Raw genomic sequence first — 15,248 nt, 5'->3', positions numbered from 1 at the left:
CGGGGCTCCGTCGGCGACGTCACCCATACGTTAAGAATATCTGCCTGCTGTCCCTGGATAACACCTGTTACGGTAAGTAACTGTGCTTTATCCTCACTTTCCTCAAATTGTGCCACCATGTAAATACACTAGTAGCACAGCAGATTGTGACCCACTCAAGCATAGCCCTATCGAGAGAACAAAGCAAGAGCAGACAATTTAAACGACCTCTTTAAGAGAGCCTCCAAAACGTGATCTTGAGGATCCTTAACTACCACTCCACCTTCAACTGAAATGATGACTGCTGTAACCAGCGCATCCACCTTACATAAATGGAACTTCCCCAAGTTTTCCAAGGGACGCTGACAGAGCCAAATCCAGAGACTGCCACTCTGCCTCCACTGTTTCTTTAAGGTCCTCATGAAAACGAAAAGACCTAAGTGGCTTCCAACCCCTCTTCAAAAGAGGATAATTTTTCCTGGTCATTGGGGGGGGGGTGGGGCATGATCTTCAGTCAAACTAAGGGACTCCGTGAACTCAGAGATCAAACAAGGCAACCCTGGTCTGCAGAAGATACAGACCACTGAAGGATCTTCCCCCAGGGGACTTCAGCATTTTTCTCCAGGAGACCATCTTTTGCAGAAAACTCTCTGTCCAGGTCTTCATCCAGGAAAGGAAGGGAGGCCATAGAGTCCAAATCCTCTGTTTCCTGAGAACCACTTGCTGTTTCTTGGCCCCCGAGAGCCCCATGTCCTCCTGAAAGTTCCAATGAAACATGTGCAGGCAGACCTTTAAGGTAGATTTAATGCAAAAGTAAAAAAAACTCCAAAGAAAATAATGGGGTCCCTCCTTGAATCACACCCAGTTAAAACTGGGGCCTCATCTGAAGGAGCTGACGCTGCTACAAGCTGACTAAAATGATGGAATCAGGCTCTGTCTCTGGCAGTATTCAAATCCAGACTCAAAGCCACTTATTTGAAGATGCTTTCAATTCCAAACTACAACCCACCTTCCAAGCACCAATTATCTGTCTTATCATTCCCTCTTTAATTCCCCCACCTGAGCACAGTTTATTGATGCACCTTCTTGTCCAGTTTGTCTGTCTTGACTAGACTGTAAGCTCTTCTGAGCAGGGACTGTCTCTTCTTTGTTTTGATGCACAGCACTGCGTTTGTCTAGTAGCGCTATAGAAATGATTATTATTATTATTAGCAGTTTCCCATTAGATGTGCCTCAGAGCTTCTCCGAGCCGACTTAGCAGCATCCGCTGGCTCTACCGAGGGCAATGGGGTCTGCAATAATGGAAGGAGTCCCTTGTACTGCTGCGTCCCCCCAATGCAGACTCAGAACAGATATAGCAAAGGCCTGGTACTAGGGAAGTGAGGCACTGTGCAACAAATGTTGCAGTGGTGTGTCTTCTCAATGGGAGCTGCCATGACAAGCACTAGTAATAACTATCCCACGGAGCTTACTGCTGGAGGAACCCCCTCACTCTGGAGCAACAAGAGTGCAACTTAAAAAGGCTTCTGCTATCTTCTCTTTGTCTTTTATTATTATTATTTTTTTATAAAGTTGTTTCATTTCCTTAAAGGGAGATACTCAAAGAACCCCTCTAAGGAATAGGACAGGAGCTGTGGCAGTTCTAACTCTAATGAGGGGGCAGGGGGAGAGGGAAATCTGGAGACCACAGTATGCACCCCCAGGTCAAACACCAAACATAGCAGCACCCCAAACTGTGGTTTCAGACTTTTTTTTGGTTGTTGTCCAAGGAGAAGCTGTAACAACACTGAAAAATTCTAATGGGCTCAGAGCTGCACACCACCTAATAAAGTGACACTACTCAGTTTCCCCACTCATTAGGAATGGTCTAGAGTAGAGAATGACACAGTGACAGAATTTGTCATGTTTCCCATGGATAACCATGGGAAACCATCCCCATGTCATTCTTTAAGGAGAGAGGGAAGAATCAGAATATTGATTGAAGAATGCTGGTGTAGAAGGACTGATGTTGAGATAGATACTAAAGCATGACATGGGATGGTTTCCCGCAGTTATCCGTGGGGATGGGCGACGATGACACACTCTAGACTAGAGAATGACACGGTGACAAATTCTGTTACATATGATTCTCTAGTCTAGAGTTGACGAGGAATGTCATTAAACATTTTTAAAAATCTTCTCTCATGTTGTGCTGAACACACCAAAATTAGACTAGTGCAACAGGATTGTTGGATTTTATGAGCTCCAACACCATACAAACTCTAATGTTAGTCATTGCAGTGACTTCACTTTACTCTCAGAAAGCACTGAGAAGTTTCCCTACACAAGCTAAAATCTAGACCCCAATGCCCTTCTTTTAAAAAGATTCTTATTATGGGTATCATTAATTGTGTACTTTTAGGTGGCTCAAATTCCAATCCACTGCCAACAATATAACTTTGTCACCAGTTCCCAGACTGCCTATAGCACTGGAGAACATCCCCCTTCTGTGAGATTATTTCTCAGTGCTACTTTAGTCAGTTGGGAGACCATCAGAATAGCAGCTACCACCTACCTTTCCTTCCAAGGCATGCTGAACTTGAAGTCTCCTCTGTTGCAGTCTGAGCTCCTGAACCAGGTCATAGTTCATGTTAACCTTACTGTATGATATGCCACCATTACAAAACAATGTGAGCATTTGAAGGAACTTAAGATATATTTACATATATTATACGACAACCTTTTTGTTTGAGAGGGAGAGAAAAGGATGATTTGCTGCATGTCAAGTGCTGATTTTGAGAAAATGCAGTTTAAAAGATGAAAAAAGAAACTGACCTAGAACTCTTAGACTGGCAGATGACGACACTGAACCCAGGTCATTTGCAGCTATACAGGTATAGGTACCATCATCGTCTGTGGCGACACCAATGATTTTCAGGGTTGCTTCTCCCAGATCACTGAAACCCCCCCCCAAAAAAAAAAAACAGTAAAGAAAGCAAAGGAATAAGTAAATATGAGTTCATTTAATTTCTTTTAACATACAACCTTAAAAACAAAACATTAACGAGGGATCGTCTCTTGCATGTTTAATGTACAGCACTGCGTATGTGTAGCAGAGCTACATAAATGATAAGTAGTAAAATATTAGTGCCTCTGACACCTCCGCCAAAGGGATGTTTATAGATCCTGCTGCACACAATATTTTGTAAGATTTAAAGTATTCCCAGAAGTCTCCTCAACAGGCCCACACAGCTGAAAAAACATAAAGCTCTAACTACCATCTGAAAAGATGCCCAATCCAGATAGGATTGGAACTTGCTAATCAGGTGCACCTTCACAAACACATTCCATGCTACAATTAACTTAAGATTCTATGTAAATTCTAAATCAAATCTTACTTCAATATTTCAGACTACAGAAGACATAGCTACAACAGGTAGATCCAAAATGTTTATAAAATTTTTAGGCGAAAGAGGCAAAGGATCAATTTTGTCTCATGCAGCCAACTAGCATTTGCTGTCACCACAGCACCCAAATCCTGTAAGTGAGATTTACGCACTATGTGCTGAGAGTATAAGCTACCATCTGCACAGATGAATCTCTGCAAACCAAATGAGTGTTATCGAATCTTAGCTAAGGCTTACCCATGGGATGCCACATCAGAATTATAGGTCCACACAACTCAGACACTTCCCATATAAGGCATTCTGTGAATTTTCCACATGTATCACATCATACAAGTAGCCATAAAGTTGGACAAAATCTCTTTCTGCTCCAGTGGATGGATTGGCATAGATGAAAAAAGCCTTCTGTGCATGAAATCTGTTTATTGATAAATCTAGAGTCCTGAATCTAGTCAATAGATTTCACCCTTAAACAATGACCCTGACTCCCTGTCCCAGGACTGCCAGCATTGCCACCGAACCTATATTACCTCTAGCCCCAGCTGAAAACTCAATTTGAAATCGGTGATGGAATACTTTACAGCAGGGCTGCCCAAGTCTGGTCCTTGAGATCTACTGGCAGGCCAGGTTTTCTGGATATCCACAATGAATATGCATGAGCGAAATTTGCCTGCACTGCCTTCTTGGTAAGCAGATCTCTCTCATGCATGTTCATTGTGGATATCCAGAAAACCTGGCCTGCCAGTACCGTATTTTCACGCATATAACGCGCGCGTTATACGTGTTTTTACAAACCGTGCATAACCTTGCGCGGTATACGCGTGAGCGTGTTGTACAAAATTTTTTTTACATAGTTCCCCCCCCCCAATTCACCCTCCCCCCAACGACCGCCCCCCCAAGAACCTCCGACCGCCCACCCCCCAGCCGACCCGCGAACCCCACTGGCCGACCCCCACGACACCCCCACCCCCCTTCCCCGTACCTTTGTGTAGTTGGCCAGACAGACGGGAGTCAAACTCGCCTGTCCGGCAAGCAACCAACGACGGAATGAGGCCGGATTGGCCCATCCGTCCCAAAGCTCCGCCTACTGGTGGGGCCTAAGGCGCTTGGGCCTATCAGAATAGGCCCTGGAACCTTAAGTCCCACCTGGGGCGGGGCCTGAGGCACATGGGCCCAACCCGACCATGTGCCCAAGGCCCCGCCCCCAGGAGGGACCTAAGGCAACCGGGCCTATTCTGATTGGCCTAGGCGCCTTAGGCCCCACCAGTAGGCGGAGCTTTGGGACGGATGGGCCAATCCGGCCTCATTCCGTTGTTGGCTGCCTGCCGGACAGGCGGGTTTGGCTCCCGTCTGTCTGGCCAACTACACAAAGGTACGGGGAAGGGGGGTGGGGGTGTCGTGGGGGGTCGGTGGGGGGGGGGGACGCGGGTCAGCTGGGGGGGCGGTCGGAGGTTCTTGGGGGCGGTCGTTGGGGGGAGGGGGGTTTGCGTCGAGGGCAGGAGGGCCTGGGATCCCTCCTGCCCGTAATGTAGTGCAGGGTGGGGGTAGGGGGTTGCCGTGGCCAGGAGGGTTTGGGCTCCCTCCTGGCCCAAACAACTAGCGGGGGGGGGGGGGGGGGGGGTCGCCAGGGCCAGGAGGACTTGGCCTCCCTCATGGCCCGATATTGTCGGGGAGTTGGCGGGGCAAGAGGGCTTGGGCTCCCTTTTGCCCCGATCGTGTCGGAGAGTCGGGGGGGCAAGAGGGCTTGAGCTCCCTCTTGCACCGATCATGTAGGGGGTGCCGCGGTTGGCTGGGGCAAAAGGGCTTGAGCTCCCTCTTGCCCCGATCATGTCGGGGGTGCCGCGGTTGGCTGGGGCAAGAGGGCTTGAGCTCCCTCTTACCCCGATCGTGTCGGGGAGTCGGGACCGCCAAGAGGAAGCAGCAGGACACCAGTAGGAGCTTCTACATGATGAGGGGGGGTCGGGAGGCTGTGGGGGTGCGAGCGGTCCTTCAGGGTGGGGGTGCGGGTGCGTGCGAGCGGTCCTTCGTGGTGGGGGTGCGATCGGTCCTGTGGGGGGGAGGGGGTGTGAATCGGACGTCGGGGGGGGGGGGGCATCAGGCTTTCAGGGTGGGGACAGGACTTCAAGGGGGAGAGGAGAGTCGGGGCGGGCGAAAGGAGAGTCGGGGTGGCCAAAGGAGAGTCGGGCAGCATGCGCGGTATACGGGTGTGCGCGATATATAAAAATTTCTGTACATAATTTTGTGTTTTTCGCGTGCTATACCCGTGTGCGCGTTTTACACGGGTGCGCGTTATCTACGTGAAAATACGGTAGATCTCGAGGATTGGATTTGGGCAGCCCTGCTTTAAAGTTTGTCCATCTTCTAGCTCTGTTTGTTTGTTTTTAAATAGATTTTGTAGTTCTCCTGGTAAACTGGAAGGGAAAAAGGATAGGAAGTCACAACTTATTTTGATGATTAGGAGCATAGACAATAGATTAAGAGATTTTGTAAAAAATTTTAAGGTGATTCTAGGTGTAGAAAACTTGCACATACACATTTAACGTGCAAAAAAACAAATAAGTAGGAGGACATTTCTAGTCTCACTCTGTTAATTTCATAGAAAGAGGTGACACTACTTGGGGAGTATAAGTTATTACAACACATGGTACCTGTATGCAATGATGTAGTGGCAGTCATTGCTTAGGATGTTATGATCCGGGCCCTTCCATGTCACTGATGCTTTAGGGCGTCCACAGACTTTACACCTCAGTACAACCGTTTCTCCTGTCTCACATGTCATCTCACTTAGTGGTATTATAAACTCTGGGGGAACTAAGCAAAGAAAAAAAATACATATAATCTGGCAATATATTCACTTTAACTATCACTTTGGTAATGACATCACTTGGTTTAACGTATCCATTTACCAGGAGCTGATGCTTCTGTATTTTTAAGTAGTACTGTAAATGCTACTCCATTCAAACTATAAACAATATCCATTTATTAAATTGGCATTTTTTTCTTCTGTCTTTATTATCAAATTCCTTTTTTACTCACTCGAAGTATTGCCTTTTTAGTGTTTATATTAAAAAAAGACCTCTTTTTAAACTATAAGATGTTTTTAAAAGCCATCTGCCCTTGATGTTTGGGGCTACATTTAAAGGCTCAGAGCCCCTTTTATCAAGCTATGCTAGAGGTTTTTAGCGCGAGCTATTGCAGTCATAGAATTCCTATAAGCATCGGGGCACTTACCTCACTGGCCCACACTAAAAACCTCTAGTGCAGCTTGATAAAAGGGGAGGGGGCAGTGTATTATCTACTGCATTTTAAGAGCACAGGATCATGGGGGAAAAAGTCAGCAGAGGAAAGATGCTGGGACTGGTCAGGAGGAACTTTCAAAACATTTCAGATCCAGGAATTAAATAAAACTCTTTAAATCAAATTGTAAATATTTGTTAGTGGCAATATTCATTTGACTAAATTCTGGGTACTTTTATGCACATCTGATGGTGGCAGTTTCAGTTAGGTCATTTCATCTGGACACATGATTTCAATTTCGCTCAAACTCATACTAGAAATATTTTGACATGTATGCTAAACACATAATGCACTAACATATTTAGTGTACATACTAAAACAAATATATCCCAGCATATGAGCATTAGTGTGCTCAGTAACACTAAAACTAGAATACTTACATGCTTGGTTTAAAAAAGGAAGGTTTACATAATGTTTTGGACGACCAATCTATTAAGACTCAATACATAGGCAGGCAGCCGAGGTCGCCTCCTTCTACGTCTGGGAGTACGCAACAGAAAACAATCTTCTGGGTACTTCCAAGTGACCACTCGTCCACTGTTGGAGACAGGATACTGGGCTCAAAAGACTATGGATCTGACTCAGCATGTTCTTAATCTACGTGAGTGTATATGCACTAAATTGAGCATACTCAATTCATATTTCCTCATTGCTGCAACCCTTCCTTCAGAACTGCATTAAAGTAAGCCTGGAAGATGTGGTTGGTTGTAGGTATTTTCTCTAGAAGAGCATTTGGACCCAGGAAAGGTGGGGTTATATACAAACTTGTGGTCCTCACAGAGCATCCATATCTTGTACCGTCATCTTTCAAGAATACTAATATTACTACTTATCATTTCTATAGCGCTACTTGAAAGCAGCTTCAAAGAAGTGGGCTTTAAGTCTGGATTTGAATACTGCCAGAGATAGAGCTTGACATACTGAGTCAGGCAGTTTGTTCCAGGCATATGCTGCAGCATAGTAGAAGGGACGGAGACTGGAGTTGGCCATAAAGGAGAAGGAAACAGTTGAGAGACTTATCTGATAAATCAAATGCCGGGGGGTGGGGGAGGGGGGGGAGTAGTGTGGGGAAAGATGAGAGATACTGAAGAGCTGCAAAGCAAATGGCACTTGTAGATCGGTAAGAGGAGTTTGAATTGTACGTGTAAACAGAAAGGGAGCCAGTGAAATGACTTGAGGAAAGGAGTAATGTGGGTATAGCAGCATCAGTGGAATATGAGGCATGCAGCAGAGTTCTGAATAAATTGAAGAGGAAAAAGATGGTTTAGTGGAAGGCCAGTGAGAAGCAGGTTGTAGTATTCTAGGTGAGAGGTTATGAGGATATGGATGAGGGTCTTTGTGCACTCAGAAAGGAAGGGTCTGATTTTAGCTATATTGTATAGAAAGAAATGACAGGTTTTGGCAGTCTATTGGGTATGTGAAGAGAAGGAGATAGATGAGTCAAATAGTACCCCAAGGTTACGAGCGTTGTTCACAGAAATAGAGAATGGAGGAAGGTAAGAAGCTCAGTCTTGGCCATGTTTAATTTTAGATGGCAATGAGACAACCAGGTAGTAATGCCAGACAAGTAGGTTGAAACCCGGGACTGAATGTCTGTTGAGATTTCAGATGCAGCGAGATATATCTGAGTCATTGGCATAAAGTTGATACTGAAAGCCATAGGAGGAGATTAGAGCAGCAAAGGAAGACGTGTAGATGGAGAAAAGAAGTGGTACCAGGACAGAGCCCAGAGGTACACCAACGGACAGCAGGATGACAGTGGAGGAGGATCCACAACAGCATACGCTAAAGGTGCAATGGGAAAGATTGGAAGAAAACCATGAGATAACAGAGTCCTGAAATCCAAGTGAGGAGAAGACAAGATCAAGGCATTGGTCATTCTGGAGGATGTTAGGGCTAGAAGCTTAGAAGCATAAGAGTCAGAGGAGTTGTTAGAATGAATGTTGAAATCACCAAGGATAAGGGAGGGAGATGAATGCTCAGGAGAGAGGGAAAGCCAGGAGTTGAAGTCAGTGAGGAATGAAGAGAGGGACTTATAGGGGGTTGGCAAATGACAGCTATGCAGAGGGGCAAAAAAAAAAAAACAGGTAAGAGTGAACTTCAAAAGAAGAGAAATGAGACTGAGGTGGAAGAAGGGATTGAAATCTGCAAGATAGTGAGAGCAATAGCCCAATGCCACTTCTATGACCAACTGGGTGAGGCTTATGGGAGAACAGGTAGACTCCATGACACAGGGCAGCAGCCAAGTAGAATCATCCGAGAAGATCCAGGTCTTAGTCAGTGTGAGCAGATGGAAAGATTGGGAGATGAAGAGGTCATGGACTTAGGTAAGCTTACTGGAGACAGAGTGGCATTCTACAGAGCACACGAGAAGGGGGAAGGAGGGGGTCAGAAATAATATTTGTGACACTGCGGTGTGATCTACATGAATAGGGTGAGAGTTGGTTGGGAGGACCAGGGTTAGGGTTGATAGCCCTAGCAGAGAGCAATACAACTATTACAAACCATAGCAGCAATTATTATTCAACATTTTTGCACTGGCTGCCTATGGTTGTTTGAATAGAACTAAAAACCAAAACAAAACCGCAGAAAAATGTACAAGGTGCAGGAATTTATTTAATCAAAGTCATAAAAACATAAATAAACCAATTGTATCCAAAAACTGGTCCTTGTTCTTGTGTACCGGACTTGACATGGCCCGTGTTTTGAAAAACATTTCTTCCTCAGGGATCCATGATGGACGGTACATAGAGTTTCAAAAAACCAGATTGGATGAAAATAAACAAAATCTCAAACGGAACAGTCAGTGCAGTGCTTTCGACAGGAGTTTTTCACGACTGTTCCATTTGAGATTTTATTTTCATTCAATCCGGTTTGTTGAATCTCTACGTACCATCCATCAGGGACCTCTGAGGAAGAAGTGTTTTTTGAAACACAGGCCGTGTCGGGTCTGGTACACATGAGAACAAGGACCAGTTTTTGAATACAATAGGTTTATTTATGTTATATATGTTTTTATGACTTTTATTGAATAAATTCCTGCACCTTGTACATTTTTTTCCAGTTTTGTTTTGTTTTTTTGCTTTGCATCTTCACTGCAGTTTTTGTTGGTTCTTCTTTTTTTGCCTTGCTTGAGCAGAACTTAAATTACTATGCTTTCTTTTGAATTGTTATATGGGGATGCCCTATAAATATATAATGGCTCCTTTGAAAAAACTTTGGGACACTTTGTTCTAATTGTTTGGTTCATGCCAATAAGCTAGAATTACTATCAGCCTCTTTTATGCAACTATCATCTACTGATAAGACATTCAGTGACACCAGGTCTATGGAATTCCTTGCCTTTGGAAATCAAATTGGAGCAAAATTACAAGGCATGTTGTAAATTACCGAAAACTTGGCTATTTAATAGATATTTTTTAGTTTTTATTTATACCTAAGATTTTAACTGATTCTGTAATATTTCTAATATGAGATTTTATTACATATTTATTTCTAATATAAAATTCTGAAAATATCTAGATGGAACATCTCCATCATGCATCACCAAGAGCTGCCAAAGTTTATGTTTATTAGGCTCTTCATATACTATTTTTCAGGGCAAAAATCAAAGCGGTGTACATTACAACAAGGAAACAGAAAGGAACTCCATTAACCATATAGGACAGAGAAAAATGAAAAGAGGAATTGCAGATGGCTGACAGTCCACTCAACCCAGGATAAACCCTATCTAAAACTGGTACTTGACAAAATTACTTTTCTCAGGCCTAGACAAAGATAAAGAGAGGCAAATTTATTGTACCTTGTACTACAGCTCCCCCCTCTGAAAATGGGGAATCCATCTCCAACAGATCCTCCCACTTCAGCTCCTGCCTTGATCTTTTAGAAGGTGGTGAAAGAGGAGGGGGAGAAGGAGGCTTATCTCATTCTGTGTTCCCTCCCCCAAGCCAAGGTAGCAGGCAGCATTGAAGAACACAAGCAATAAGCCTTTTACATGGCTAAGATAGTCTGGTGAATCTCACCCCTGTGACTTCCTGAGAGGGCCCAGCATGAGAAACCTCAATGGGAACTGAAACTGGCTCTAGATCAGTGGTCTCAAACTCAAACCCTTTGCAGGGCCACATTTTGGATTTGTAGGTACTTGGAGGGCCTCAGAAAAAAATAGTTAATGTCTTATTAAAGAAATGAGGTAAAACTCTTTATAGTTTATAAATCTTTCCTTTTGGCTAAGTCTTAATAATAATATTGTAATTAATAGCTAAACAGACATATGATCAAGAAACTGTTTTATTTACTTTTGTGATTATGATAAACATATCGAGGGCCTCAAAATAGTATCTGGTGGGCCGCATGTGGCCCCTGGATTTGAGACCACTGCTCTAGATGTTGCAGCTGGTTCTCAGTTGGTGTTAACGGAACATCTAAGAAAATGCTGTCGGTTCCCGCTAAAGCAGAGCTTGCCACACTCGCCTCAGCATTGCTGTCTTTTAAGGCAGCCTCATGGTTCAACCCCTCCGAAGATGGTCCTGGAGATGCTGCAACAGTGTCCCCTGACTCCAAACAAAATTTATAAACATCAGTGCTGTCCAAGTCCCCCCGGGCACATGTAGCAAACTGTTTAAGTCTAACCACGCACATACCAGCAGACTCACTGCAAAACCTGGAAAGGTCCCGCAGCAACCTTGGGCAAAAGAGAACCGGCTGCTGTACAGGGAGACAATGAACTTCAAGAAAGAAAAGTGCTCTGGGCTGACTAGGTAAGAAAAGAGCACTTAAATCAGGCAGAGCTCACACTCAGACTATGTACAGCAGAGGAGGTCAGCTGAGGCACTAATCAGCGAATGGGGTGGTGGTGGGAGGAACCCAGTCTACCAGGTTTGAGACCCCCAAGGCAAGAAGACCCTCACAGGCCTCCACCTCAGTCCAGCAGTAAGTCACCAGCCAAATATCCATGCCGAGAGGAAAATAAACGCCTTCAAACCAAGGCAAAGAATAATCCCTAATTTAAAAGGCTCTGCTTGAATTTAGTCTTTTTTTTTTGTCAGCCTAATTCCCAGGACTGCGCAGACTTACATCATCTACCATCCACTAGAGACTGATTACAGATGGACTCTAGGGAGACAAGTCAGTCTACTTAATGTAACATAGAAGTCAATGGTTCTCTGTCTCCATCTGCTGGTAGATATACATAACCCATTTGTGCCGGTCTGGAGGGATGCTATAGAAGTAATGACTTTAGAAAAAAAAAAAAAGGATTCAAAGTTATCAGAAGATAAGATAGGCAAAAAAAAAAGTAGTAGGGGGCTAGATTGATCAATCTAGCTATTAAGGAGAAAACTTTTTTAGGATGGTTAAGAGTGGCATTGATAAGGATTGTATAGTATCAGCAACAGCTAATGACATGCCTAAGAATCAAACAAGAGCAGCTGGTAGACAAGCACTACTTAGTCCATCCAGTTTGGCTATTAATATATGCTCACTGAGCTTGCAGAGAACTTACTCAGTTTCTGCCACTGAATTTCCTGTATGTCTATTATATGCATGCTTGAATTCTTTTGTCTTCTCTTATTACTTCTTGAAGACTATTACCGATGACAGTTACTGAGGGAAAAGTTATTTTCTAATTCTCCTATTCTACCTCCCTCCCTTCCAGCTTCATATAATCATTCAATTTAAAAAACAAAACAAAAAAACTCATATGGTGCTATACTGGGTCAAGACCAATGGTTCATTCCAGACCAGTATGTTGTCTCCAGTAGTGGCTAACCCAGGTTAGGAGGAGATACCCATCAGATCTTAAATGGGATAATTCATTCTTTTGCTTAGCTCTAGGATGTCTGTGGCAATTTAACACTTGATATTAAGTATTAAATCAACTTACCATCATAGATATAGTTGGGATTTAGGAGCTGAAAAAAACACCAAAGGATGGATCAGCATAAATGCATTACATGAAAAACATTCAATACTAGTAAAAAATAAAAAAATAAAAAAAAATTTTTTTAAAGAGGAACTTCAAGGAAAATCCAACCTATAAATCAGCAAGTTGACAAAAACTTCTCTTCTCTATTCAACAAAGAGTTACAAACCCTCTATAAAGGAATACACATCCCACGGATTCCATGAAAGAGATGCAATACAGCTCTCCGACAGGCTCATTAAAAAAAAATCACTCAGCAACTGGGTGACAAACATCCAGATGGATATTCAAAATTATGGGGAAGACATTCATCAATAAGATACTCTTTCGTTTCGGATGGGTATGGTGTTAATAGTTTAATAAAATGCACTTCGAATAAGATCAGGTTAGAAACAACCTTTGTGTTATGAGTGAAATCTCATTGCCAACACACACTGACATGTTCCCACTTTTTTTTTTTTACTCATACTGGTCAGACATGCAGCTGGTCATAAAAGCAACCTATACTGTGTAAATTCTATGTGCCCTCTGAAACCACGAGTGATCTTTAGAACTGAAGCGGCCATTACTGGCTTCTACCCTTTTGTACAAAGCAATCAGAACCACACAAAATGCATGCACAGGCTACAACTCTTGGAATAAGAACAGCTCTTCTGGATTTTTCCTATTGCATCCCACTGGAGAATGCTGTATCACCTGCTCACCTTCACCGAGACCTTATTGGGCGGTCCCTCTCTTGATTTGCGATAACCATTTTCTAACTTGCCTTCCCTTTTGCCCTCCTTATCCTTCTTCTCAGATTTCTTCCTCAGTCGGAGCGCTGTGTGCCAAGATGATGACTTCCTAGAAGGTATACAAATTGCTTCAGGCACCTCTTTGAAAATGAACTTCTAAGAGAGTATAAGTACTCATGCACATGTACAAAGACATATCAATAGCAGGCACCAGTCAGACATTTGCAAAATAAGTTAAGTTGCTTCTGGCATTCTCCACGGACTGTAGAGTAAGACAGGGAGGAGTAATACAGTGGTTGCAACAGCAACTGACAACCAGCAAAGTCTAGTTCAAATTCTGCTGCTTCTACTTGTGATCTCAGGCAAGTCACCTAACCTTCCACTGCCTCAAGTACAAAAATTAGACTATACAGTAAGCTCTCTGAAAGGGAAAATACTAAAAAACCTGAGAGCTAAATTTGAATAAATTGGTGACCCAGATACTGCTGCTGTTTCTCTCTGCTGATCAAGCCATCTCAGGCATGTGCTGTCATCTGGTGACCTACACAGGTCACTATGCCATAGATTCACTTCATTCTTCTAGCCAGAGTAGCAGGAGGTGAATGACTCCAGCTTCCAAAGACTCCCATTGTACAGTGCTTTACTTATTATATATCCAGGATCACAATGACAAAGATCAAGGAACTGTTTCCTGCAGTATGGACTGACTGGCCTGGGAATTCTCCTGATCTCAATCCAATTGTAGAAAGCTTCCCTTGCAGAATTACTGTGTGTCAGCAGAGGGACAAATCACCAAATACTGAAAGACAATCTTATTAATAAACAGTATTTGTTACTAAAATGTTGAATTTTTGATCTGTTTTCTTATAGTGCTACAGAAAATGCAAGGTTCTAGGACAGGGGTGTCAAAGTCCCTCCTAGAGGGCTGCAATCCAGTCGGGTTTTCAGGATTTCCCCAATGAATATGCATGAGATCTATTTGCATGCACTGCTTTCATTGTATACTAATAGATCTCATGCATATTCATTGGGAAAATCCTGAAAACACGACTGGATTGCGGCCCTCGAGGAGGGACTTTAACACCCCTGATCTAGGGGTTCAGAAACTTTTGTTACACCCTGTATACAGATGCATATACAGATAGAGTAAAGAGACACTATGAATTAGATTAAGCATCTTAAAATTTTGATTGACAGTTTGTCTAGCACATCAAAGTGCTTATAAAAGGAGAAGCAACATCATGATTTATTAGTTAAGTGGTGTGACCAGATTTTCTAGTTTTATCAATATGTTCTCTTTTAATGCCCGATATCTCTGGTGCAAGGTTCATGACTTGTTCCTCTGATTTTATGCTTTGAATTTATGTCTCTAGCCTCTCTCTGATCCGCACTTCTCTTCTGGATACTTCACAGAATATTTGCAAAAGCCAGTCACATAATTTTAGTTGATGCAAGAAAATCAGTGAACATAGAATCTTGTGACCTTACAGGCACTAGGGCTTATATTCAGACTGCAGAAGATTGCCAATGATCTTCTGCATTGATACCGGAAATCCAATGCTAATGCCATATCCAGCCATCGGCATTGAATTTCTAGTCTATTTTTGGCCGGCTGGGACATAACTGTCTATGTCAAAATTCAGTGGCTAGCCGGCAAAGTCTCTACAGTCAAAGATATACCATCCTTTTAGACAGTTGTCTTTGGCTACCAAACTTAGCTGACAAGGCACTAAATACTGGTGATGACCGGCAATGTTGTGTGACATAGCCAGTCAGCGGCCAATCCAGAGACCAGAATATTAATGAGATAGCCGGTCATCCCATGACAAATATCAGAAGATAGCCGGCTCTGTGCTATTTAGATGGCCAAAAGCTGTTCCCAATTCTGCTGAATGTAGAAAAATTCTGAGCTAACATAGTAACGTAGTAGATGAC

General features: G+C 43.2%; 1 protein-coding gene across 6 annotated transcripts in view; it reads right to left on the bottom strand.

Annotated features, from left to right (window-relative positions):
* Positions 1 to 15,248, bottom strand: part of TRIO (trio Rho guanine nucleotide exchange factor) — an 830,868-nt gene that overhangs the window by 42,147 nt on the left and 773,473 nt on the right. For all 6 annotated transcript variants that reach the window (XM_033929845.1, XM_033929848.1, XM_033929849.1 and 3 more), the window contains 4 exons: positions 13,284 to 13,422; positions 12,541 to 12,568; positions 6,011 to 6,173; positions 2,794 to 2,915 (listed from right to left, as the gene is read on the bottom strand). In XM_033929845.1, the coding sequence (XP_033785736.1) occupies positions 2,794 to 2,915; positions 6,011 to 6,173; positions 12,541 to 12,568; positions 13,284 to 13,422 (452 nt within the window). The remainder of the gene's footprint in view (positions 1 to 2,793; positions 2,916 to 6,010; positions 6,174 to 12,540; positions 12,569 to 13,283; positions 13,423 to 15,248) is intronic.

Source organism: Geotrypetes seraphini, chromosome 2 (genome assembly GCF_902459505.1).
Source record: "Geotrypetes seraphini chromosome 2, aGeoSer1.1, whole genome shotgun sequence".
Taxonomy (NCBI): domain Eukaryota; kingdom Metazoa; phylum Chordata; class Amphibia; order Gymnophiona; family Dermophiidae; genus Geotrypetes; species Geotrypetes seraphini.
The sequence above is the reverse complement of the archived record's forward strand: the minus strand, read 5'-3'. Positions and strand labels throughout refer to the sequence as shown.